Source organism: Pelobates fuscus, chromosome 9 (assembly GCF_036172605.1).
Source record: "Pelobates fuscus isolate aPelFus1 chromosome 9, aPelFus1.pri, whole genome shotgun sequence".
In the NCBI taxonomy this organism is placed as follows: domain Eukaryota; kingdom Metazoa; phylum Chordata; class Amphibia; order Anura; family Pelobatidae; genus Pelobates; species Pelobates fuscus.
In genome coordinates, this window is record NC_086325.1 from 71,092,616 (window position 1) to 71,116,929 (window position 24,314).

Below are 24,314 nucleotides of genomic sequence, written 5' to 3' on the forward strand. Positions count from 1 at the left end.
TTCATTGTCGAGAGTTATCAGCAGACCCTCTGTGCCCTCCTGACACACCGCATGTAGAATGTTTAGCACGTTTCTGGTGTTGTTAGATCCTTGTCGACCTGACACAAAATCTAACTGGTTATTTCTAACCAGTGTAGGCAAGATTGATTTGATCCGATCTGCAAGTATTTTAGCAAAGATCTTTGCATCAGAATTTAATGTGTTTCTTTAATTTTAAATTTTCCTTCGTAAATAAGCCTGTGAGAATCAAATCACGGTTCGCAGAGTCTATATAGCATATCATTCGTACCACTCCTTCTGTTATTTTCTCTTTCCCATAATTTACTTTCCACAAACCTTTAGGAACACATTTGTCAATTAGAGTTTGACATATATACAGTATCTGTGTCAGCAGTTTAAAGTTCATACATAGTTCCTCTTTCTCTGCTATTCGCAAGAGGAATTTACTTCTCATTTTTTTATTCTTTGTCTTCTGATTAGCAACAATAACAGTTTACAAAACACTATTGCAGCTAAATTATTGTTTTTCCTCTTTTGTTGCAGAAATTAAACTGTCTTGCATTTTTTTTAATGTGGCGAACATTTATGCTCAGTCTTTTGTGATAAACACGCTTAATATTTTTAAAGCTCACAATTTTTTTAATGCAATATATGGAAATTGCTCAATTACGCAGAAGCAATTCATGCCCATACTCTGAATAGACAGCACCTGTAACTCTCCGATCTTATCCTAAAACCTCTTGCCCTGCAGAACCTTTCTGACATGTAGATCCCCCCTGAGCAGCTCTTCCATTCCTTAGATCTGATGATGATTAGAACTAATGAATATACTGATTGCTACATCAAGACTGTTCTCAGTTTGCACCGTATTACGTTTTGTGAGGGAGGCTGTGCACAATTGCCGGAACTACTAACTTCACATGCTTGCAAAACCATACCTTAGGGCTATCGCAGAGCATGCTGGGAGATTAATTACATTATCACAGTATTCCCATGGGAACAGAAGAGAGAATAGCGGCCTCCCTCTGATGTATTAAACAAGCAGGCTTACAGTAGCAGCAGTTTTAGAAAATTATAAGCAACTGTGCACAAGGAGACTGTAGCCCCATGTAGCCAAAGCGCAGCTTAAGCGGAACAGGGCCTTGACAGGGGTTAGGAGGCGGGCCCAGGAGGAACAGACAGGACAGGTGGGTTATGGGATATGTGGGATTGGCTATTTAAGGGAGGAGCCATTTTGTAAGGTTCACTTCTAATTTCCTACCCGGTTCAGTTTGTGTGCATCTCGGTGCTCTCTAGACTTTCTGGGTAGGGTTTCTCTTTTGTCTCCTCTGCAGGGCCATGGATATCGTGGAGAAGCTTTTGGAGGGAATCAGGACAGCGGCGCGGCAACAAGGAGCGGATTGGGTGCAGGCCCAGCTGGGCCCGGTCCTTGCTGCGGCAGCAGGACAGGAGGCCGGAGACTCACGCCCGGCGAGGGCCAGGAGGCCCCCGAGGCGTTTGAGCCCGGGAGGAGAACCGGAGGTCGGTGGCACGGGAGTGCAGGAGACAGCCAGTGGAAGTCGTAGCAGGCCCAGGAGCTGCCTGGTTGAGGCTCTGCCTCCCAGTGTGCGGCCGGGGCTTCGGCGTGGTGAGTCGAGACGGGCGGCTGCCCTGGACATCGATGCACCAACCCCTAACACGGAGGGGGCCGTGCGCGGAGCAGGATCCAAGATGGCGGCCGGACGGCCTAGTGCGGGGCCTGGCGGGGCGGGGTCTCGGCCCAGGAGGGCACCCCCATCGGTCTTGGCGGTGGACTGCAGCACGCGGACTGGGACGGTCCACGACGGGCCCAACGTACAGCAGGCAAGTGCAGGGGCTCCTTCCGGGGGTCCCCTTGGCGTGGTGGGCAGGCGGGGAGTGAGGCCCGATTCCAGGGAGCGGGCGGACGGGGAGGCGGGTAGGCGAGCGGCCCAAGGGGAGCAAGGGTCGGGCGGAAGGCCACTGGGGGGGGTGCGGGATGCTGCGAAGGGGTCCCGCGGAGTGCAGACTGGGCGGGCTTCCGTGGGAGGGGATGGGGGGTCCCTCGGTAGTTCTCTTGCGGGGCGGAAGGTATTGCCTGCGGGTTCGATGGATGTTAGGAGGGTGGTAGAGGGTAAGGGGAAAGGTAAGGCCCCGAGGTCCGGTCGGTCGGGGATAACTGTCTCGGGGAGCGGGGTGTCACCATCCGCGTCCGTTGAGGGCCCCGGGGGAGGTGCCCCTGGTCTGGGTTCCGTAGGTGTAGTGGTAGGTCGGGCTGCGGCGGGGTTGGGGCGCGGGGCGGGAAGCGGGGAGGGTGGGCCTAGTTCGGAGTCGGGTAGTGCTAGCCCCTCGCCGGCGAGGGCCCCCAGGACACGCAGACGGAGGCCCCGGCGCAGGCGCGCAATGTCAGGGAGTTCGGCAGGGTCCGGGTCCCCCAGGTTGTCTCAACGGGGGTTGGCATCCAAAGGCGATGGTAGGAGTCGTAGTCCACGTGGCAGGGCTCTCAGGGCCTTTGGGGCGCGACGGCGGGAGGATACCCGGCGGGAGGCTTTGGCGGTTAGCAGGCGCTCCCCGGTTCGGGACGGGAAGGTGGTGGGGGAACAGTACGCCTTGCCCAGGACTTCTTCTCCTCTTTCCAGGTCCCGGAGTCGCTCCTCATCTGATTTTTCCAGGCACCGGGTGGGATCCCTGGTTGGCGGGACATCGGCGGATGGCGTTCATCCTGGACGAGCAGTGACGGACTGCGCAGCCCCGGGTGTCCTCGGCCCCAGGGGCTTGGCCGGTGAGTCTATTGAATCGCTACAGTCCAGTGCACTAGTACAAACACTGCAGTCACTACTCCACTCACTGGGGGCGGGGGGTGGCACACAAGGTAGCGTAGGGCAGGTGTGGACGCAAGGGGGAGGGGAGGTGGGGCCCGGTCTAGGGACCCCGGCGGTAGTTGCGGGCGGGGAAGCTGTGTCGGCTTCCAGCGTGGGTGAGGCGGGAAGCGAACGGGCGGAGTTGACGGGGGGGGTGACGGAAGCAGCGAGGCAACATGCGTATGTGTCCTTCGCGGGCCCGCTGGGGGTGCACCTCAAGCAGGAGGTGAAAGATAAAATCTGGAAGGGGGAATTTTGCGAGATTTTCTCGCTTCTTCCCTTGGAGGACTTTCTTGACCTCAAGGAGGAGGACAAAAAGGACGAAAAGAAAGAGGAGGAGGAGAAACGGCGGAGGTATCGCAAGATACCGAAGTCTTTTGGTAACTGGCTAAGGGCATTCTGTATCCTAGCCAGCGTGATCGGGGAAAAATCTCCGGGCTCCTGCTCGTCCCTGTTTTGCTACTTGGACGGCATATGGGAGGCATACCGCACCTATGGCGGATTGGCATGGTGGCGGTATGATGAGCAGTTCCGGCAGCGGCTGGCGGCGAATCCGGGCATGCGGTGGGACCAGATGGACCTGCCTCTCTGGATGAAGCTCATGATGGCACAGAAGGCACAGCCCTTTCAGCACGCGGCTGGCGCTAAGGGTCAGTCCTCCTCGTCGGCCGCCTCGCAGAAGGGCTTATGCTGGCTCTTTAATGAGGGCCAGTGCAAGTGGGGCGCAGCCTGCCGCTTCAAGCACGAGTGCTCGGGTTGCGGTGGGGCTCATGGGCTCCAACGTTGTTTCAAGAAAGGGAAGTCCGGGGGGACAGGAGCCTCTGCCGCGGTTGGCGGCGGAGGGTCTCCCACTACCTCGGGGGCTAACCCCAGTGAAATTAGACGCGATGGAGCCCTGGCTAAACCGCTACGGTAACAGGGCAGACGCGGAGCTGCTTAGAGCGGGGTTTGGGCAAGGGTTTGTCATTCCGTTTCGGGAGAGGGGTGGCACTGCTTGCCCTCATAATCTCAAGTCCGTGGTGGAGTTCCCAGAGGTGGTTCGGGAGAAGTTGGACAAGGAAGTGCGGTTGGGTAGGATGGCGGGGCCTTTTGTGGCCCCGCCACTGGCGGGCCTTCGGGTCTCTCCCCTCGGGGTGGTCCCCAAGAAAGAAACAGGGAAGTTTCGGCTCATTCACCATCTTTCCTATCCTAAAGGGGAGTCGGTGAACGACGACATTGACAGGGACCTATGCTCGGTCTCTTACGCATCATTTGACCAGGCGGTCGAGCTGGTGAAGAGAGCTGGGCGTGGTGCGTTGATGGCCAAGGTGGACATCGAGGCTGCTTTTAGGTTGCTTCCGGTGCACCCGGCGTGTCATCACCTGTTAGGGTGCTTCTTTGAAGGGGGCTACTTTGTGGATTTGTGCCTTCCCATGGGGTGCTCCATTTCGTGCTCTTACTTTGAGAAGTTTAGTTCATTTCTCGAGTGGGTGGTGCGGACGGAAGCGGGAGATAAAGCGGTGGTGCACTATCTGGATGATTTCCTGTGTGTGGGGCCGGCCGGATCTCCCGCGTGCCAGCACTTGTTAGGTACCATCCAATGGGTGGCGGGCTGCTTTGGGGTGCCGCTGGCGGCAGATAAAACTGAGGGCCCGACTGAGTGCCTTAGTTTCCTGGGTCTGGAGATAGATTCAGTGCGGGGGGAATGTCGGCTGCCGCTGGCAAAGCTGGTAGGTTTGCGCGGCGTGGTGGCAGAGGTGCGTCGGGCACGAAAAGTGACCCTGCGCCGACTGCAGTCATTGGTTGGAATGCTCAATTTCGCCTGTAGGGTGATACCCATGGGTAGGGTGTTTAGCCGCAGCTTATCGGCGGCTACCGCGGGGATTAGGTCCCCTCACCATTTCATCCGGGTATCTTCGTCCATGCGGGCGGACTTGGGGGTGTGGGATACCTTCCTCAGGGACTTTAACGGGACGGTGTTCTTTCGGCAAGGGGGCGTGTCGACAGCTGAGCTAGAGCTGTACACCGACGCGTCGGGTAGCGTGGGTTTTGGGGCCTACTTCGGTGGGAGCTGGTGTGCTGAAAAATGGCCGGAGGCATGGGGGCAGAGCCCCCTCATGCGTAACCTGGCGTTTCTGGAGCTGTTCCCACTGGTGGTGGCGCTGGCGCTGTGGGGGGACCGGTTGAGGGACAGGAAAGTGGTTTTCTTCTCGGACAACATGTCCGTGGTGCACGCGGTTAATAATCAGTCTGCAGCATCGAGGCCGGTGGTAACTCTGCTGCGGCGCTTTGTTTTGTTGTGCATGTCCCTGAATGTGGTTTTTCGCGCGCGCCATGTGCCTGGGTACTTGAACGAGGTGGCTGACGCTCTGTCTCGTTTTCAGTGGTCCCGGTTTCGAACGATGGCCCCGGAGGCCCAGGACAGGGGTCAGCCGTGCCCGATCGAGATGTGGCAGCTAGGAGCGTCCTGCTTGGCGGACTCGTGAAGGCTTCGCTGGCACCGGCCACATGGGCCGCATACAGTAAGGTCTGGAGTTCATGGGAACGTTCCTGGGGCGGGCTGGGCCGAGGGGTACGAGGGGAGCCGCCTCTGGATGCCTTCTTGTGGTTTACCTTTCAATTACTGGCGGGGGGCGCCTCCCCGGCGGTGATTGACCGGAACATGGCTGCAATGGCGTTCTGGTTCAAGCTCCATGGTGGAGCGGATCTTACCAAGGCGTTTATTGTCCGGCAAGCACTCAAAGGGTATCGGAGGGCTCGGAGGGCCCCCGACGCTAGGCGCCCGGTGTCGGTGCATGTGCTGGAAGGGCTTGTTCGGGCGCTGCCCTCCATTTGTTTCAATGCATTTGAGGTGTCGCTATTCCGTGTGGCATTTCTTTTGGCTTTCTTTGGGGCGTTCCGCGTCGGGGAGTTGGTGAGCAACACCCGGGCGGCCACGGGGGGCTTACAGGTGTCTGGGGTACGTATACTGGATGGGAAGCTGGTGGTACACTTGGCTAGGTCCAAGACGGATGTGGAAGGCAAGGGCCGGGACGTTACGCTGGGGGCCCTGCCGGGCTCGGCATTGTGCCCAGTAGCTGCGGTGTCGGAGTATTTGGGTCAGAGGCCCGCGGTTGGCGGGTCCCTGTTGGTCCATGCGGATGGCTCGTCGCTCTCTCGCTTCCAATTTCAGAAAGTTTTCAGTCTGAGTCTGGGTCGGATGGGACTGGATGCCAGCGCATACGGCACCCACTCCTTTCGTATTGGGGCGGCCACGGAGGCCGCACGTCTAGGTTTGGGGGATGAGGTAGTCAAGCGGATTGGGAGATGGGAATCTGTTAGGTTCCGCTCATATGTACGCTTGGGTATGTTGGAACACTAAGGGACATTGGGGCGGCCTGGGGGGTACGGGTGGTCTTATCCTGTGTTTTTTCTTTCTTCCCCAGGCCGGGTCGCTTGGATCATGGGTCATTCCTTCATTTTCTGGGCCGGACGGAGGGCTGCAGCTCGAGCTCAAGGCCAGCAGCTGGGCTTTCCGGAGGACCAGCTCGTAGTGCGCTGGTGGGGGTATCGGGGCTTCTGCTGGGGGGACGTCTGCAGGGCAATATTTGGTATGGTCGCAGGCGGGGCGCGGCCAGATATGCTAGTTTTACAGGCAGGCGGTAATGACCTGGGCCTCACCCCGCAGCGGAGGCTGGTAAAATGGATGAAGCAGGATCTTAACCGGTTGGTTGATCTGCTTCCCGGGGTGATGCTGGTATGGTCGGAGATTGTTCCGAGGCAGCGGTGGCGTTACGCCCGGGACCCGGTAGCCATTGATAGATGCAGGGGTAAGGTGAACAGCCTGATGGCAAGTTTTGTTAGGAAACTGGGGGGAGTGGTGGTAAGGCACCAGGAACTGGAGGAGGGGTTGGATGGGTATTACCGCTCGGACGGTGTACACCTTTCGGCAGTGGGTTACGACCTGCTAAACTTGGGTCTGCAGGAGGGGATGCAGAGGGCGTTCCTTCTCCGGGGTGGCGGAGCTCAGACGGCTTAAGGGGTCAAGGTCTGAGCTTGTGGCGGGATAGGGAGCTGAGAGAGAGGACATAGGCTCCCTATGAGGAACGTGAGGAACATGGAAAAAAGTGGAATTATGGTCAATGGTGGTTTCGAGTCCTGGAGGTGGCTCAGAACCTGGTGGGGCAGGGGTATCCGGGTATACCCCTGCCATGGTTACTTATGGTTGGCACTTGTTCGGTTCAAGTTGGCGAGGTTGGAAAATGTCGTTACATATTTGTATTTGTTATGTTGGGGGTCATTGCCCTCTATTAAAAAGAAGGACACGGATGAGAGGGGCGGAAGGTGGGGGCAATGACCCATGTTTATATGTTAATTTATTTAAAGCAATATTATCGTTATATATTATTTAAATTATTTAATAAAGCTGTGGACAAATTTTCCCATATACCAGGTGTCAGTGTGTTATTGGGTTAGGTATGTGGGGGGTTTTTGTCCAAGGTTCCGCCAGCCCATATGGCGACTATACACCGGTCAAGGGAGATATTTTCACCATAAAACCTATACAATGAATGCAACTCTTAGATTGTCTAATTATACTATTGCTAAAGGCTATTGGTGTTATATCTTCTATGCCTTTCCTCTCTAAATAGTGATTTATTATTTTATACTTCTCATATTTTAAATTCGCTCACATTATAGTGCTACATGAATCTGCTAAACTTGTGTTTACATGTTTTCATGGGAGAACTGTAAATGGTAAATTATACGGTTTCTGAGGCTGCTGCACATTAATGCAGAGTTTCCCTGATACATCAGACAGAAAATTTGTTAAAGTGGACGAGACCGCAACCCGTGCCTCCAGAAACCAAGGTATAAATTGAAAACTTTTCTGTAAAGCATCCTAATGGTCTCAAGGATGTGTGTTATAATATGGACCATATAGAGGAGCGCAATATGCATTCTGCTCTGTGGTTATTCACTCAAGTGAACATTGATGGAACATAAACCAACCAGTTTGAAGGTAAACACTCTTTCTGTTCTGAGCTGAATGTAAGATGTGATCTAAATAGATATTTTCATGTATGGAGGTTGTGTGATCGACAGCCAGGAGAGGTAAGGCTAAAGCTGCACATACAAAGTTGGTTAACTCTTAAACAGCAGAAATGTGAGTGGTTAGACTGCAGGGCTCTGATCTATAAACCAAATCCACTTTATTATACTGAACTTGCTTTGGTGCTTAGGATGCCTTTATTTTACTGCAACCCTATATTTCATTAATAACCTTGTGAGTCGCTTAGAAATCAGGCCAGAAACAAGCTTGGATATTCTTTTTTTTTTCATGAATAACCTTTATTTTCAGTTTTGTAGTTTGAACAGGCATATATAGGAGAAATCTCATTACAAAAGAAAGAAACGTGATATCCATTAGTCAAATCCTGACATGAGATACTGTAAACAATACGCATCAAACATGTCACATATTGTATCCATCAGCACAAATTAAATGATCACTTATAGGGTCAGGAACAAAAACATGTATTCCTGAACCTATAGTGTTAAAACCACCATCTAGCCCAACTGGGCCCCTCATGCCTCCATAAATATAGCAAAATCTTACTGTATTCAAGCCTGAAGCTGTAACTCTGCATGCTGTTAGACTCGGAAAAACAAACAGTCTGCTGACATCATCAGAAGTGGAGGCCTGATCTAATCACAATGCTTCCCCATAGGATTGGCTGAGACTGACAAAGAGGCAGATAGGTCAGGGGCAGAGCCAGCATGATTCAAACACAGCCCTGGCCAATCAGCATCTCCTCATAGAGATGAATTGAATCAATGAATCTCTATGAGGAAAGTTCAGTGTCTGCATGCAGAGGGAGGAGATACTGAATGTTTGGATGCATTTTAGGCAGCCATGACCCAGGAATAGAAACATAGAAACATAGAATGTGACGGCAGATAAGAACCATTCGGCCCATCTAGTCTGCCCAGTTTTCTAAATACTTTCATTAGTCCCTGGGCTTATCTTATAGTTAGGATAGCCTTATGCCTATCCCACGCATGCTTAAACTCCTTTACTGTGTTAACCTCTACCACTTCAGCAGGAAGGCTATTCCATGCATCCACTACCCTCTCAGTAAAGTAATACTTCCTGATATTATTTTTAAACCTTTGTCCCTCTAATTTAAGACTATGTCCTCTTGTTGTGGTAGTTTTTCTTCTTTTAAATATAGTCTCCTCCTTTACTGTGTTGATTCCCTTTATGTATTTAAATGTTTCTATCATATCCCCCCTGTCTCGTCTTTCCTCCAAGCTATACATGTTAAGATCCTTTAACCTTTCCTGGTAAGTTTTATCCTGCAATCCATGAACCAGTTTAGTAGCCCTTCTTTGAACTCTCTCTAAGGTATCAATATCCTTTTGAAGATAGGGTCTCCAGTACTGTGTACAGTACTCCAAGTGAGGTCTCACCAGTGTTCTGTACAATGGCATGAGCACTTCCCTCTTTCTACTGCTAATACCTCTCCCTATACAACCAAGCATTCTTGATCTCTAACAGCCATCTGAGGAGTGGCCAGTGAAGTTATCACTAGGCTGTAAGGTAAACACTGCATTTTCTCTGAAAAGACAGTGTTTACAGCAAAAAGCCTGAAGGTAATGATTCTACTCACCAGAACAAATTCAATAAGCTGTAGTTGTTCTGGTGACTACAGTGTCCCTTTAATATGCAAAATAGGAAAATTGTACTTTGGTAGGTCCAGTTGGGCCTATAGGAACAGCAACACTGTGGCAGTATCACAATATAATCATATACATTTCTCCTGCCCGTTCCCGCCACATAGTCCGATTACCCAACCAAGAAAATATATTACTTAGTGGTCAGCGAGAGCCTCCGTCCATAGAGCATGAGCAGGAAATCACTTAGACAAAGGTATAGAGAAAATAATGGGAAGCTGATGGGGAGGGAGGGAGAGGAGAAAAAGAAAGGAAGAGAGAAAAAAAGGGTGGGTGGAGTGAGCAAGGGGAAACATCTGGAAAGGGGATAGTGTGAGGGGTGGAGGGAAGGTAGTGGTGGTCCCGTCCCAATGACACCCTGCCTCACTTCTGCAGAAGAGAACAGACCCGCACTCCCAACAAGTCTGGACAAGCAACAGGAGGACAGCCCATACGCTGCACCAGAATGCACAAAAGTTGATCCTACCTGTCCGTTCCGCACCACCTCTGCATGTATATTTTTGATCTGGACTAATGACCTGAGGTCCTTCTTCTAGAAAGTCAGCCCACGGAGTCCATGTCTGCAAGCAGCGCTCCGAACTACCTCTCAAAGAAGCCGTTAGCATTTTCATGTTGTATATCTCCTCTACTTTTGCAATGGAGGCCAGGCACCTCTGTGGAACGCCATCTAACCAGAATCAAGAGCTTGGCCGCTTTGACAAGATGTTTGGTTAATGATTTCTTATAAGTCAAGATGGGTATTTTTGTTTGGTAAAAGAGCATCAGGAAAGGCTGGAAGTGGAAGACAGTATCTAGTATGTCTTTAATCGTCTTGTGTACAGAAGTCCAGAAGGGAGCCAATCTACTACACGACCACCATATGTGTAAAGCAGAGCCCACCTCTTCCCTGCATTTCCAGCAATTCTCAGAGAGGACAGAAAGCATACAATGTAATATTTCTGAAATTCTGTAACACCCATTCAAATACTTGTTGTTTGGAACACATAGAACTTTGGTGAGTCAATATGTGAATCTTCTCCCACTGTGGGTCTGAAAGCATAGCATTTGTGGCTTGTTCCCAGCATGCAATATGTTCCATGGGCTCAGTCGGGACAGACGACAGAAGTAAAGTGTATAAAACAGATTTCTGTAGGTAGGTGGTCCCGTGACAATTCCTCAAATGACATCAGTTTCCTATGCAATAGATGTTGTCCATTTGGGGAGACATAGTATGATGTAACTTGGAAATAATTGAATCTGTTCAGACCTGTTGGGATTTTGTTCGGGAGCAAGTCAGGAAGTGGAGTTAATGTGTTTGAGGTGAACCATTGTCGCATGTTAGTCCAATCAGACTCACCAAAGGCACTGATGTCTCCAGGTCTGAGGCCACCTGTCAGGTATGGATTGTAGATAATTGGAGTCAGTGGCCTCCGTAATATAGTATGCATGAGCTTCATCCTAACCGCACGCCATACCTTCAAGGTGGCCCCTGCAAATGGGTGGCTTATGAACTGTTTACCTTTGGGGGGGGGGGGGGGGGTTGTGCAACCACACTGCCAACAGGAGTCTACCCCCACTTGTGCTTTTTCAAAGTTTATCAATATCTTGGATGTCATAGAGACGTGCCACTCCAATATGCAAAGATGATGTGTGGCTCTGTAATAATTCTTAAGGGAAGGTAGTCCCACTCTCCCCCTTTGCCCTCGGTAGCACCTGTTGCAGTCTGTTAATTCTACGTATTCAAGTCTGCCAAACAAACCGGGAGATGGCTGTATCTAGAGATTAGAAAAAAGCCTTAGGTAAGCTTATCAGGATTGTTTAAAACTGGTACAGCAGTCGAGAGAGGAGATTCATCTTGACTGCATTCATTCTGCCAAACCAAGAGACACAAAGACTTCTCCAAAGCGTCATATCAGTTTTCAGCGTTTGCAAAAGTGGGGAGCGTTATGGGCGTACAACTAGGCTAAGTCAGCAGTAAGCCAAATACCCAGGTATTTAAGCTTAGCAGTGCACCACATAAAAGCAAACTGAGTTTTAAAAGGACTCTTCCTCAGTGAAATGGCTAATGCCTCAGACTTTCCCGTATTCAACTTCAAGTTGGAAAGCACCCTGTATTCTGTGAAGGCTCTCAGTAGATTTGGAAGGCAGACCAGAGTGATTTTGAGGAAGAACAGCATATCGTCTACATATACAGCCACTTTATGAGTTGCACCCTTTAGGGTAAACTCAGCTATACCACGGTCCTGTCTGACCACCCAAAGCAAATGTTCCATGGAGAGGGCAAACAGGAGGGAGGCAAGCATGCATTCCTGCCTCGTTCCTTTCAAGATTTAAAAGGGCTGTGAGAGCGCCCCATTTTTCCGGATCCGTGCAATCTGTATTGTATATAAGGATGATATCCATGACATCAGGTGTGGGTCAAATCCCGTGGTCTTCCTTGTTGCTTTCAAAATCTGTTGAAAGCTTTTTTTTGCAAAGGTAGAGAGGAGATGGATATTCTGACCCGCGCTTAGAGCCGCATGGTTCACATTAAGTGCCCGAATGGTGTTATCCTTTGACTCCCTACCGAGGCTGAACCAACGTGGTCCGGGTGCACCAATTCCGATAGGACTCCGCAGATCCGTAATGCCAGAATCTTAATAGCTTTAAATTAGCATTAAGTTAGGATATCGATTTATAGCTGGCGCAGCTGGAGGGATCTTTCCCATCCTTAGGTAGGACTGCAATGGTCGCCATCAAGTAATCTCTCATGAGCAGGCAGCCATCTAAGAGAGAGTTGATGCCTTTTAATTTTTTGGGGAGAAGTATATCTCCAAATGTCTTGAGGTATCTCACAGTCCTGGTGCCTTATTAAGTTTGGAAAGCTTCAGCACTGCTTGGAGCTCCTCTAATGAAATAGGAGCCTCCAATTTCTCAGACACCTCTGTGTTCAATGTTTTTGTCACGTGCCCTTGTATAAAACTCCATGATCTGCGTGTAACGGCGCTATTCTGGGTCCAGGCAGCTCTCAGTGGGAAGGCTGTTCAATCCGCTATAGAAGCTGTGAAATTCATCTATGATCTTATAAGGTAGTTGCTTCGTGGAGTTGCTGCCAGTTTTAATTTTGGTGATGTGACACATGCGTCTTGGCCAAGAGGCGGCTGTACTTGTTGAGAATTCATTTAAATAAAGCGGTGTGATTTACAGACAGTATGCTAGAGTACGATGTTCCGCTCTTTAAGGATCCAAATCCTGGCACGGATAGCTGGGAAGCTGCATCTCAAGAATCTCAGCAGGTCACCCGGCCTGGCTTGTAGGCTAAAAGGAAGCTCCCACCTGTACAGTATCCTCTTCTCCCTAAAAGCGCTAGTGACAGGCCGCAGGGCTCATCTGGCATCGAGCATGAGACTAGACAGGTCTATGTACACGTAGATTATAGCATCTCTAAATGCGATGGTCGGCATCCCTCACGCCGCAGACATTACCTTCTCCTTACATAGTGTTACAGTTACATAGCTGAAAAGAGACATGCGTCCATCAAGTTCAGCCTTCCTCACATATGTTTTTGCTGTTGATCCAAAAGAAGGCAAAAAAAAAAAAAACCCAGTTTGAAGCGCTTCCAATTTTGCAACAAACTAGTAAAAAAATCCTTATTACCCCCAAAATGGCAGTCAAATATCTCCTTAGATGAAGCAGCTATCACCGCCACTAATTAGAAATTATCCCTGTATGTTATATTTTTGCAAGTATTTATCCAATTGCTGTTTAACCACTTAAGGACCAAACTTCTGGAATAAAAGGGAATCATGACATGTCAAACATGTCATGTGTCCTTAAGGGGTTAAAATCTGCATGGACTCCATAGGCGTGCGCAGCCTATTACATTGGGGTGTGCACCCTAAAGCACAAACACACGCCGTGTGTATATGTATATATATACACACAAATACATACACTGCTGTGTGAGGGTGCTGGCAGTATGCTATGTGGGTGTGTGAAGGTGTTGTGAGAGGGTGCTGTTTGTGTGCTGTGTGTGAGTATGTTTGTTAGGGTCCTGTTAGTGTGCTGTGTGAGGTTGCTGTGTGTTTGTGAGGGTGCTGTTAGTGTGCTGTGAGTGCAGGTGCTGTGTGTTTGTGAGGATGCTGTTAGTGTACTGTGTGTGTGAGGGTGCTGTATGTGTGGAGGTGTTGTGGGGGTAGATTAGTAAATATCCCCTGTCCCTGCTTACCTTATGTAGGGATAGCGCTGGCTCTGCATGAGCCGACAGGGGAGATCCTGAGATCTCCCCTGCCGGTCTCAATCCATAGGTGTGCCGTGGGGATTAGGGTGTGCCCCGGCACACCCCGTGCGCACGCCTATGATGGGCTCTGATATAACCACCTCTTCAGGCAGAGAATTCGACATCCTTATAGTTCTTAATAATAAAAATAAATAAAAAAACATTTTCTTTGCCTTAGATTAAATCTTCTTTCTTCCAGCTTAAATACCTGACCTTGTGTCCCGTGTATAGCCTTGTTTATGAATAGATTTCCAGATAAGTATAAGATACAGGTTTGTACTGGCCCAGAATATATTTGTATAATGTTATATCCCCTCTGATGTGCTATATTTCCAAACTGAGATTTAAACTTCTTAACCTTTTATTCGTAACTAAAATGCTCCATTCCTCTGATGAATTGTGTAGCTCGTCTCTGCATTTTTCCTAGTGTCTTGATATCATTCTTTAGAACAGATGCCCAAAATTCAAGATGTGTTCTTGCCAGCGATTTACAAAGAGGCAAAATTATATTTTTATCACGAGAATTCATGCCCCTATTTATACATGACAAAACCTTACTGGCCTTAGCAACTGCAGCTTGACATTGCATATTGCTGCCTAATTTGTTGTCTATAACAATTCCCAAATCCTTCTTGTGTGTGGTTATCCCTAGTTCACTACCATTTAGGGTGTAAGTTGCTTGTGCATTCTTTACCCCAAAGTGCATAACTTTGCATTTCTCACCGTAAAATGTAATCTGCCATTTTAGTGCCCGATCCCCCAATCTATCTAAATCCCTCTGCAGCAAAGCAATATCCTGCTCACATTGTATTACCTTACAAAGGTTTGTGTCATCTGTAAACACTGATACATGGCTTTCAATGTCTATTTCACATCATTTCTAAATTTGTTAAATAGAAAAACAGAACCCTGAGGAACACACTTACCACTTTTGTCCAGCTTGAACATTTACCATTAATGGCAACACATTGTACTCTATCCTTAAGCCAATGTTCTACCCACCAACATTATTCATCTAGACCTGGGGTTCTCAACCCAGTCCTCAAGGACCCCCTACCAGTCCGGGATTTAGGGATTACCTGGGTGTGTCTAAGGAAAAACAAAAAACACCTTAGACACACCCAGGTAATCCCTAAATCCTGGACTGGTAGGGAGTCCTTGAGGACTGGGTTGAGAACCCTTGATCTAGACCAATTTCTTTTAGTTTGAACACTAACCTATTGTGAGTAACCATACCAAATGCTTTGGCAAAGTCAAAATAGATCACATTCACTGCAACACCCTGATCTATACTTCTACTTACTTCTTCGTAGAATGCAATTAGGTTAGTTTGACATGACCGATGTTTCATAAAACCATGCTTATTATTGCAAATAAAGTTCTTCCCAATGAATTCCTGAATAGTGTCCCTTAAAGCGGCACTGTCATGGCCGAATCCCATTTTTTTTTTTTTTAACTCCCCTCCCGACTCCACAACCCCCAAATGCCTCTAAGCCCCCCATATTACCTATTTTTAATCTTTATTTTCTGCCCCCGATCTATATTCAGGGCGCCGCCATCTTTGTGTGGGCAGATGAAGTCCCTGTGGGACACGTCATCTGCCCACACTAGATAGCACTGAGATTCCCGCACATGCCCAGTGAAACACTTGGGCATGCGAACGGGAATTTCATCTATTCATTCGTCATATCATAAACCTGCCTCTACTGGCATGCCTTCTTCCCATAGTGCATCCTGCTGCCATCTCTTCACCAGGTAAATGACGCACACGCACCTGGCCATACACCCTATCTAAACTAAAATGTTATTCATCAGATGAGGCAACCTTCTTCCAGTAGCCCTCCTACTGCACAACTCAGAGAGGCCGGGCTAAGCTGTTAAAGGGCCACAGTGGTGACTGGGCCCCTGAATACACGTAGCACCTCAGCAAGTGTTGTGCAGCCCCAGGTTGCACCATTATGTCTGGCGGGCTGCATCTGCGGACTCAATGGGACAGCTGCTTTGGGCCCACAATACGCGTTTCTTCCGCACAGGCATGTATGTGTGTTATTAAACTGGAAAGTAACTTCACTTTGGGTACATTTTCTGAGCTGGGTCTTTAGCACCCTGAAATGTATGAGATCTGTCACTCATGTCCCCAAATAAAAAATACAAAATTAACTGAAGGAAATACCCCGGGTAGTATATAAATAACAGATTTCCAGTGTATCCAACAACAACAAAAAACACTTAAGATTTAGAGATTGGATTTATTACAACTGAAAGCTCCTATGTGGAGTTATAGAGTTGGCAGACAATGTGTTTATGTACACATATAAGCATCTTAAAGGAAGTCCAACAAAGTCACATCAAATCTATTGGTCCTTATATTCCTTTGGTGTAATTCTGCCAACCGGAGACAGATTCCAAGTGATTCCAGTCTGTGTGACCACCTGAAAATAAAGCAGACTGATGACTGATATGTAAACAATTTCCAAGACCTAAATTACACAGTTTTTTTATTGCATGTTATTGCCCCCTAGTGGAAGACATGAAAAATAGAAATCTTGACATCTTGCTCCAATAGCATGATGAATTTCACATGGCTATTTCCTTGACTGTATTTGCTAGTATGAATGAAATACTATCATCCCATAACTATTTTAATGATGCAGTTATGGTTCAAGTCACTGGGCACTGTTTTACTAAACAGGGTTAAACCATTTTTAAATGGGGTAACCATTCAGTTGTCCCCCAACACCTGCCAACCGACCTCCTCCAGTTGTTGCAGTGATCAAGAAAGTTGTCTTGGTGGCTGATAGGCTGATGCTCGCAGCCTCTCACCAGCACCATGGCAAACTAACACGCAGATTAATGCCACAGGGATCATAGACTGTTCCCAGTAACTAGAGACCCATAATTACTTCATTCTCAAAGAGTACTTTTAAGAACCAAGTTATCACAGCACACTGCACTTAATATCTGGCACAAGGGTTTCAACAGGAGAAATTGAATACATATGAAAGTATCTGTGCCTTCCCCCCCGACACATCAAGATCAGCACAAACATCAGAGAAGACAGAAGACAGGAGCCAGGCATTAGTATATATTAAAACCTCACAGGGTTATTCACTAAAATTAGAATTCAAAGTGAATATTTAATTGAAGGCCAAAGAAGGCAAAATGGAAGAATAGCTTAGAAGGTTTTCCAGTTTAGCTAGTTTTAACTTTACTTTGTACTCTCGCTTTAAAAAGGACACTGGTCAAAAAAGTACTTTAGCTTAATGACGCAGTTTGGTGTGTAGAGCATGCTCCTTTAGTCTCACTGCTCAATTCTCTGCCATTTAGGAGTTAAATCACTTTTGTTTCTGTTTATGCAGCCCTAGCCATACCTTCCCTGGCTGTGACAAACATTCCCTGGCTGTGACAAACATTCTGCTTTAACCCCTTAAGGACACATGACATGTGTGACATGTCATGATTCCCTTTTATTCCAGAAGTTTGGTCCTTAAGGGGTAAAAAAAAAAAAAAAGTTTAATTTCAATCAGATGATAACTGCATTAGAAGTTTTTATCTCATGCTCTGTAAAGTAAACTTTTCCCACACATAAGGCTCCTGCAGGGTAGAGAAGGCTAAAAACAGAGCAGGATATAATAAATTCGATCTCTTCACAGTTTAGGAAGGCTGTGAAGTCACTTGCAGGGAGGTGTGACAAGGTCTGCATAAACAAAGTGATCTAAATCATAAATGGCAGAGAATTGAGCAGCGAGACTGCTCGGGCGTGATCTATACACTTTAAAACTGATTTGACTATAGTGTCCCTTTATTGAATAACCCAGTTCGTACACAAGAACTTTTAATCATTTTACATTAAAAGGGACACCACATCTTGTTGTGTTTAGGGGTTAACTGCACGTTTCCCATGCAAGATTGTTTAATAAAAGTCACATTTTTATAAACCATTTGTTAATGAACCTGCACACATCTATTGTAAAAGCCATCTTTAACCCCTTAAGGACACATGACGTGTGACATGTCATGATTCCCTTTTATTCCAGAAGTTTGGTCCTTAAGTGGTTAAAACACAACTTGTTTCTGCTTCTAAGGAGAGCTTTCCTTCACCCCAGTAAATGCTATATCAGAGTTTGCTGGGAAAAACAAAGCAGCGGAGACAAGGTTACCAGGGCAAAAAGAACCCGCTATTGTGGTTATGGTGTCGGGAGTCCAAGTACTATTTTATGGTTAAAGTGTCATTTTTTTTAAGCAAACTTAAGAAAAATAGAAGGAAAGTTGACACCCGAGTATTTTAGAAAATAGACTATTAAAAAACTACATATCTCCTTATTGTGGATTCCTTAACTCATTACCACTACAGCGTGCTGTAGAGCCCTTTCAAATGTATAGAGATGTTACACGTGAAAAGGTTTAGTTAAATAAATTCTTAAAATACTCACATAGCTCCAAATTGAGACACAGAAAACAGCCCCCGATAGCAGGATGATGTTTCCATATTTGTCATGGAAGTTAGGACCCGCTTTATGATGAGCCTGTCTAGAGACAGACCGTTGAACACCACGAGCTGGGAACAGAAAGATACAACAATCATTATTTAAGAGAGCACGATATAGCCTTCACAAGCAAGTTCATTCTAATAAAGGATAACAGCTCATAAACCAGTAAACATGTCATTTTTACCATCTTTGTATCTTGTTTACTAAAAAAAGTCATTGGATAAAGGCTGAAAATCCTGAGTACTAAACTATTTGGACTATTTTGGACACTGTATACTTTGCCCTGCAACACAACTGTTAGGAATGAACAGGGCATACTTAGCAAAGACCACCAAAGTGACATCCTCCTTTGTGTGAAGGTTGCAGAAGAGGTTAAAAATACTTACCATGAAGGGTAAAAGTGTATTTTAGCTTATTTTATTATTTGCCGTTTAGTTCAGGTGTTATTTAAGAAAAATAACCAACTCATAGTATTTGTCTTACCTAGAATGTGGGGGTAAAAGTGTATTTTAGCGTATTTTATTATTTGAGTTAGTTATTTTGCCATTTAATCACACCTGAACGAAACGGCAAATAATAAAAAACACAATAAAATACACTTTTACCCCATGCAGCAATCTCCTATGGGCATTTGATTTTCTATTTTCAGCTCATAGAGCCCTATCAGTGCTGTACAACTGTGCATGCATGAAAGCACAACACTTGTTTATACAGAGCATGCTGTAAGCTCCTGCATAGACCAAGTCTCACGATCCATGAGAAGAACCCTGGTTCTCATGGTGTTGCTGTCAAGTTGTGTCAACCTTAGGCTATACCATAAGACAAAGTAATGGTCTTGAACCATCTCTTGGCTTTGTTAGAATTGCAAAGAATTTTCATCATATCTTTGGGAAATACAGTACTCAAATGTTTGTCAAGGCAACAGAGCCACACAGATTTTTAAATCTGAATGGCAAAACTGGGCCAAAATTAGAAAGTTTGTAGCAATGACTGAATTAGAGAATGTTCCGATATCGTCTATTTTTCTATCTGGATCTGATTCATAAACATTACAAGTTTTATTAACAAAAGTGTAGATAAAAAAAAAAAAAAACACGAGGAGCAAAGAAAAAAAAAATCCCTTTTATTTGTTACAAGTGGCACTCCGAGAATGTCGACAGAAGAGCAGGATGTCTGAATTATGATGCCTGTCTGTTTGAAGAGCTAGAAATTTGGGGAATCTTGATTTCTCAAAATTATTGTGCAGAATTATTTGTGTATACATTCATACACATACACAAGAAGTGTCTATTACAGCCAGGAATATTTGTTTTTATTTACATGCAAAGAGGTGACCTACTAGCATAGTGTGCAGCTTGTCTAAGGTTATGCCCTTCAGGACTAGCCATAATGTTAACTGAACGACGAAGATTTCAGAATATTTTTAGCTGTAGATCAGTATTTTGCAAACAAAATATTTTGCAGACATATTGGATCCACAAAACATTCCATGACAGGCCTAAACCAAAACAGCTCTAAAATAGGGGGGAGAATAGCTACCAATCTAGAGGTGTTCAAATTGGCATAAGATGACACTGCCTGTGCGCAAGAAGGCAGACTTGCGCACTGCCTGTGCGCAAGAAGGCAGACTTGCGCACTGCCTGTGCGCAAGAAGGCAGACTTGCGCACTGCCTGTGCGCAAGAAGGCAGACTTGCGCACTGCCTGTGCGCAAGAAGGCAGACTTGCGCACTGCCTGTGCGCAAGAAGGCAGACTTGCGCACTGCCTGTGCGCAAGAAGGCAGACTTGCGCACTGCCTGTGCGCAAGAAGGCAGACTTGCGCACTGCCTGTGCGCAAGAAGGCAGACTTGCGCACTGCCTGTGCGCAAGAAGGCAGACTTGCGCACTGCCTGTGCGCAAGAAGGCAGACTTGCGCACTGCCTGTGCGCAAGAAGGCAGACTTACACTTCTATTAGCAGCTCTCAGTTTAGTATTGGAAGAGCAGGTATTACTTACCAGAGAAAAGGTGCCCAAGTAATTTGTTGGTCTCAATATTAAACATTGAATGACATTCCCACACTGGCTGCATGGCACTCAGACAGTTAATGAGATTAGGACCATTATGTAGGTTACCCAGATAACTCAATGAGAGGTCAGATGGACCTCCCCCCGCCAGCCAGGCTCTGCATGCAGGGTGAAGGCGGCCTTACCTGCCAGAGACAGCGCGGATCTTGCCAGAGGAAACATGTTTCTGACTTCCTTCCTTACCCTTGAAAGAAATGGAGAAAAACAAAATGGCCACGCCGGATATCCGTTCTACAGCCCCGCCCCTTTTCTCAATGGCAAATCTGCTATAGCGCACGGAATGTCGGGAGTTGTAGTTTTTAAGCACCTTCCGATAAAACGGCAGCTGAATGACTAATTCACTGACATCACGGTAGAATATGGTATTTTTACGGTCTGACCGCTTTATTAACAACGTCTTTGGGCTCTTCAGTAATGATGTGTGGTGTTTTATTAACATCGAGCAGTGTAACTGATATTATTTTTTGAGAATGATGTTGTGTCCCCGTGAGTGAAGAATAAGGGTGTAAAGTAAGGTTACAAATATGTATTGGCAGAAAGAAAAAACAAAAAAAATAAGTAAGAGTACTGGTGACATCATGAGTGTTTTAGAGATCAAATATATTATTTTGCTTACCATCCTGCAATGTGTCAGGATGGCCGAGTGGTCTAAGGCGCCAGACTCAAGGATTTGATTCCTTCTTCTAAAGCAGAGTGTTCTGGTCTCCGTATGGAGGCGTGGGTTCAAATCCCACTTCTGACATAACTTTTGTTTATTGTTTAAAAATGTATAGTAAAAATGTATCACTACATTTAGGCTCATTTTTAACTTTTTTTTTTTTTTTTTTTGCTTTTTAAATCTTTAAAGAGACACTCTAAACACCAAAATCACAACATCTTACTAAGGTTACTCCGAGCACCATGACCACTTCAATGATGTGAAGTGGCCATGGCGTCTAGAGTCTGCATCTCTCTTTTATTTTACTATGGGCAGCACACTGTAATAGTTTTAGGTTTCAGGTGGGGTCATAACGGCAAGTATTTAGAACATTGGGCAGACTAAATGGGCCGAATGGTTCCTATCTGCCGTCACATTCTATGTTTCTGTCGGTTTATGTAGGCAGATGAAGAATGCAATTTCATGTGCAGCAGTATGCAAGCAGAGTAGTTGTTGTAGACTTACATAGGTTCGTTTTTTCCTTGAATCAGGGTTTAGCAGATTAACTCTGTTATTTACTAAAGTGAGAATTCAAAGTGACAATCAAATTTAAGGTCAAAAAAGTAAAAGTGGAAAAGTGAACTACGCTTTCAGTTCAGCTCCTCTGGCCTTAAAGGAGTACAATAGGCACCCAAACGCTTCATCCCAATGAAGTGGTCTGTGTGCCACGTCCCTGATGTTTTGTCCCAGCATTGTAGATCCACTAGAGCAGGGGTGTCAAACTCAAATTCATCGGGGCCGCATCAGCAGTTTGGTCACCCTCAAAGGGCCGGTTGTATCTGTAGGACTATGTGTCCACTCTTTATTATCATAAATTATTACACACACACACTGACAGAGACATACACACACACTGACAGACAGACATACACACACACACAGACTGACAGACATACACACACACTGACAGACAGACATATACACACACACACTGTCAGAGACATACACACACACACACACAGACAGACAGACATATACACACACACTGACAGAGACATACACACACACACTGACAGACAGAGACATACACGCACACACTGACAGACATAGACACACAGACTGACAGACATACACACACACACAGACTGACAGACATACACACACACTGACAGACAGACATATACACACACTGACAGAGACATACACACACACACACACTGACAGACAGACATACACACACACACACACACACACACACACACTGACAGACAGACATATACACACACACACACACTGACAGACATACACACACTGACAGACATACACACACACACTGACAGAGACATACACACACACTGACAGACAGACATACACACACACACAGACTGACAGACATACACACACACACTGACAGACATACACACACACTGACAGACAGACATATACACACACACACACAGCTACTCTGGCCTTAAAGGAGTACAATAGGAACCCAAACGCTTCATCCCAATGAAGTGGTCTGTGTGCCACGTCCCTGATGTTTTGTCCCAGCATTGTAGATCCACTAGAGCAGGGGTGTCAAACTCAAATTCATCGGGGCGGCATCAGCAGTTTGGTCACCCTCAAAGGGCCGGTTGTATCTGTAGGACTATGTGTCCACTCTTTATTATCATAAATTATTACACACACACACTGACAGAGACATACACACACACTGACAGACAGACATACACACACACACAGACTGACAGACATACACACACACACACTGACAGACAGACATATACACACACACTGACAGAGACATACACACACACACTGACAGACAGAGACATACACGCACACACTGACAGACATAGACACACAGACTGACAGACATACACACACACACAGACTGACAGACATACACACACACTGACAGACAGACATATACACACACTGACAGAGACACACACACACACACACTGACAGACAGACATACACACACACACACACTGACAGACAGACATATACACACACACACTGACAGACATACACACACTGACAGACATACACACACACACTGACAGAGACATACACACACACTGGCAGACAGACATACACACACACACACACAGACTGACAGACATACACACACACACTGACAGACATACACACACACTGACAGACAGACATATACACACACACACACTGACAGAGACATACACACACACACACTGAAAGACATACATATACACACACACTGACAGAGACATACACACACACACACACACACTGACAGACAGACACACACACACACTGACAGACACACACACACTGACACACACACACACTGACAGACACACACACACACTGACAGACAGACATACACACACACACACACACACACTGACAGACAGACATACACACACTGACAGACACACACACACACACACTGACAGACACACACACACTGACAGACAGACACACACACACTGACAGACAGACATACACACTGACAGACAGACATACACACAGACAGACATACACACACACAGACAGACACACACACACACAGACAGACAGGTTCAGGAGGGTGGCTTACCTGGGATCCAGAGTGCTGCCTGAGGTAGTTGGGAGTTGGAGGAGCTGGTCCTGCCCAGCCCCCCTCCTCTCTGCCCTCTGCTGTCTTCTTGGGAGGACTTCCTCCCAGGCTGACGTGAGGGGGCCGGCGGTCGCTCCGCCCCTGCTGGGCGCCATCCACGCTGTGTGCTACAGAGGGAGCAGGGATATGACGTGTTCATATCCCCGCCCCCTCCACACAGTCCACGGCACTGCAGCTTGGCGCTCGGCCACACTACAAGAAGTGACCGGCAGGAGAGGGGAGCTGTGCGCTTCCCTCCTGCCGGTCACCCGGACATTTGCGCTACACGGGCCACATGACGAGGTCTGGCGGGCCGGATTCGGCCCGCGGGCCTTGTGTTTGACACCCGTGCACTAGAGTCACGTCCGACGAAGTAGCAGAGTAAAACTCAGCTATTTCAATTAGATGGTCTCATAGAGACCATCGGACCAGCTCAGCGAATTGCTGCGCATGTGCATTATCTTCCCAATGCTTTCCTATGTAAAAGCATTGGATTGGCTGAAATCAGCGATCGTAATAATCTCAGCTAAGGGAAATGGGGCCAGCCGCAGACAGAGCGGCACAGAATGGGGAAATTAGATATGTTTACTGTGTTTTAACTCCTTTCAGTTGAGGGATGGGGACATAAACATTTTACAGGGCACTATAGCTATAGTATTCCTTTAAATTTGAAATTCACCTTGAATTCACTTTGAATTCTCATCTTAGTA

General features: G+C 47.0%; 1 protein-coding gene and 1 non-coding gene across 2 annotated transcripts; one reads left to right on the top strand and one right to left on the bottom strand.

Moving 5' to 3' along the window:
- Positions 1-16,020: 16,020 nt before the first annotated feature.
- On the bottom strand, positions 16,021-20,577 carry LOC134573772 (cytochrome c oxidase subunit 7B, mitochondrial). The gene is made up of 3 exons (XM_063433550.1): positions 20,470-20,577; positions 18,225-18,349; positions 16,021-16,223 (listed from the first exon to the last, which is right to left on the bottom strand). Exons 1-3 carry the CDS (start codon positions 20,504-20,506, stop codon positions 16,146-16,148), a joined length of 240 nt encoding a protein of 79 aa, XP_063289620.1. The 5' UTR covers positions 20,507-20,577; the 3' UTR covers positions 16,021-16,145.
- Positions 20,578-20,973: 396 nt separating this feature from the next.
- TRNAL-CAA (transfer RNA leucine (anticodon CAA)) lies at positions 20,974-21,086 on the top strand. Its single transcript has 2 exons — positions 20,974-21,011; positions 21,041-21,086. It is a non-coding gene; the product is annotated as a tRNA-Leu (tRNA).
- The last annotated feature ends 3,228 nt before the right edge of the window (positions 21,087-24,314 follow it).

What these genes read in the sequence shown, in the direction of transcription:
- LOC134573772 (XM_063433550.1), bottom strand. Translation starts at nt 20,506, where the DNA reads ATGTTTCCTCTGGCAAGATCCGCGCTGTCTCTGGCAG. An exon ending in ATCCGCGCTGTCTCTGGCAG is followed by an intron (nt 18,350 to 20,469) that starts GTAAGGCCGCCT and finishes TTCTGTTCCCAG; the next exon opens with CTCGTGGTGTTCAACGGTCT. An exon ending in GTGTCTCAATTTGGAGCTAT is followed by an intron (nt 16,224 to 18,224) that starts GTGAGTATTTTA and finishes CTTTATTTTCAG; the next exon opens with GTGGTCACACAGACTGGAAT.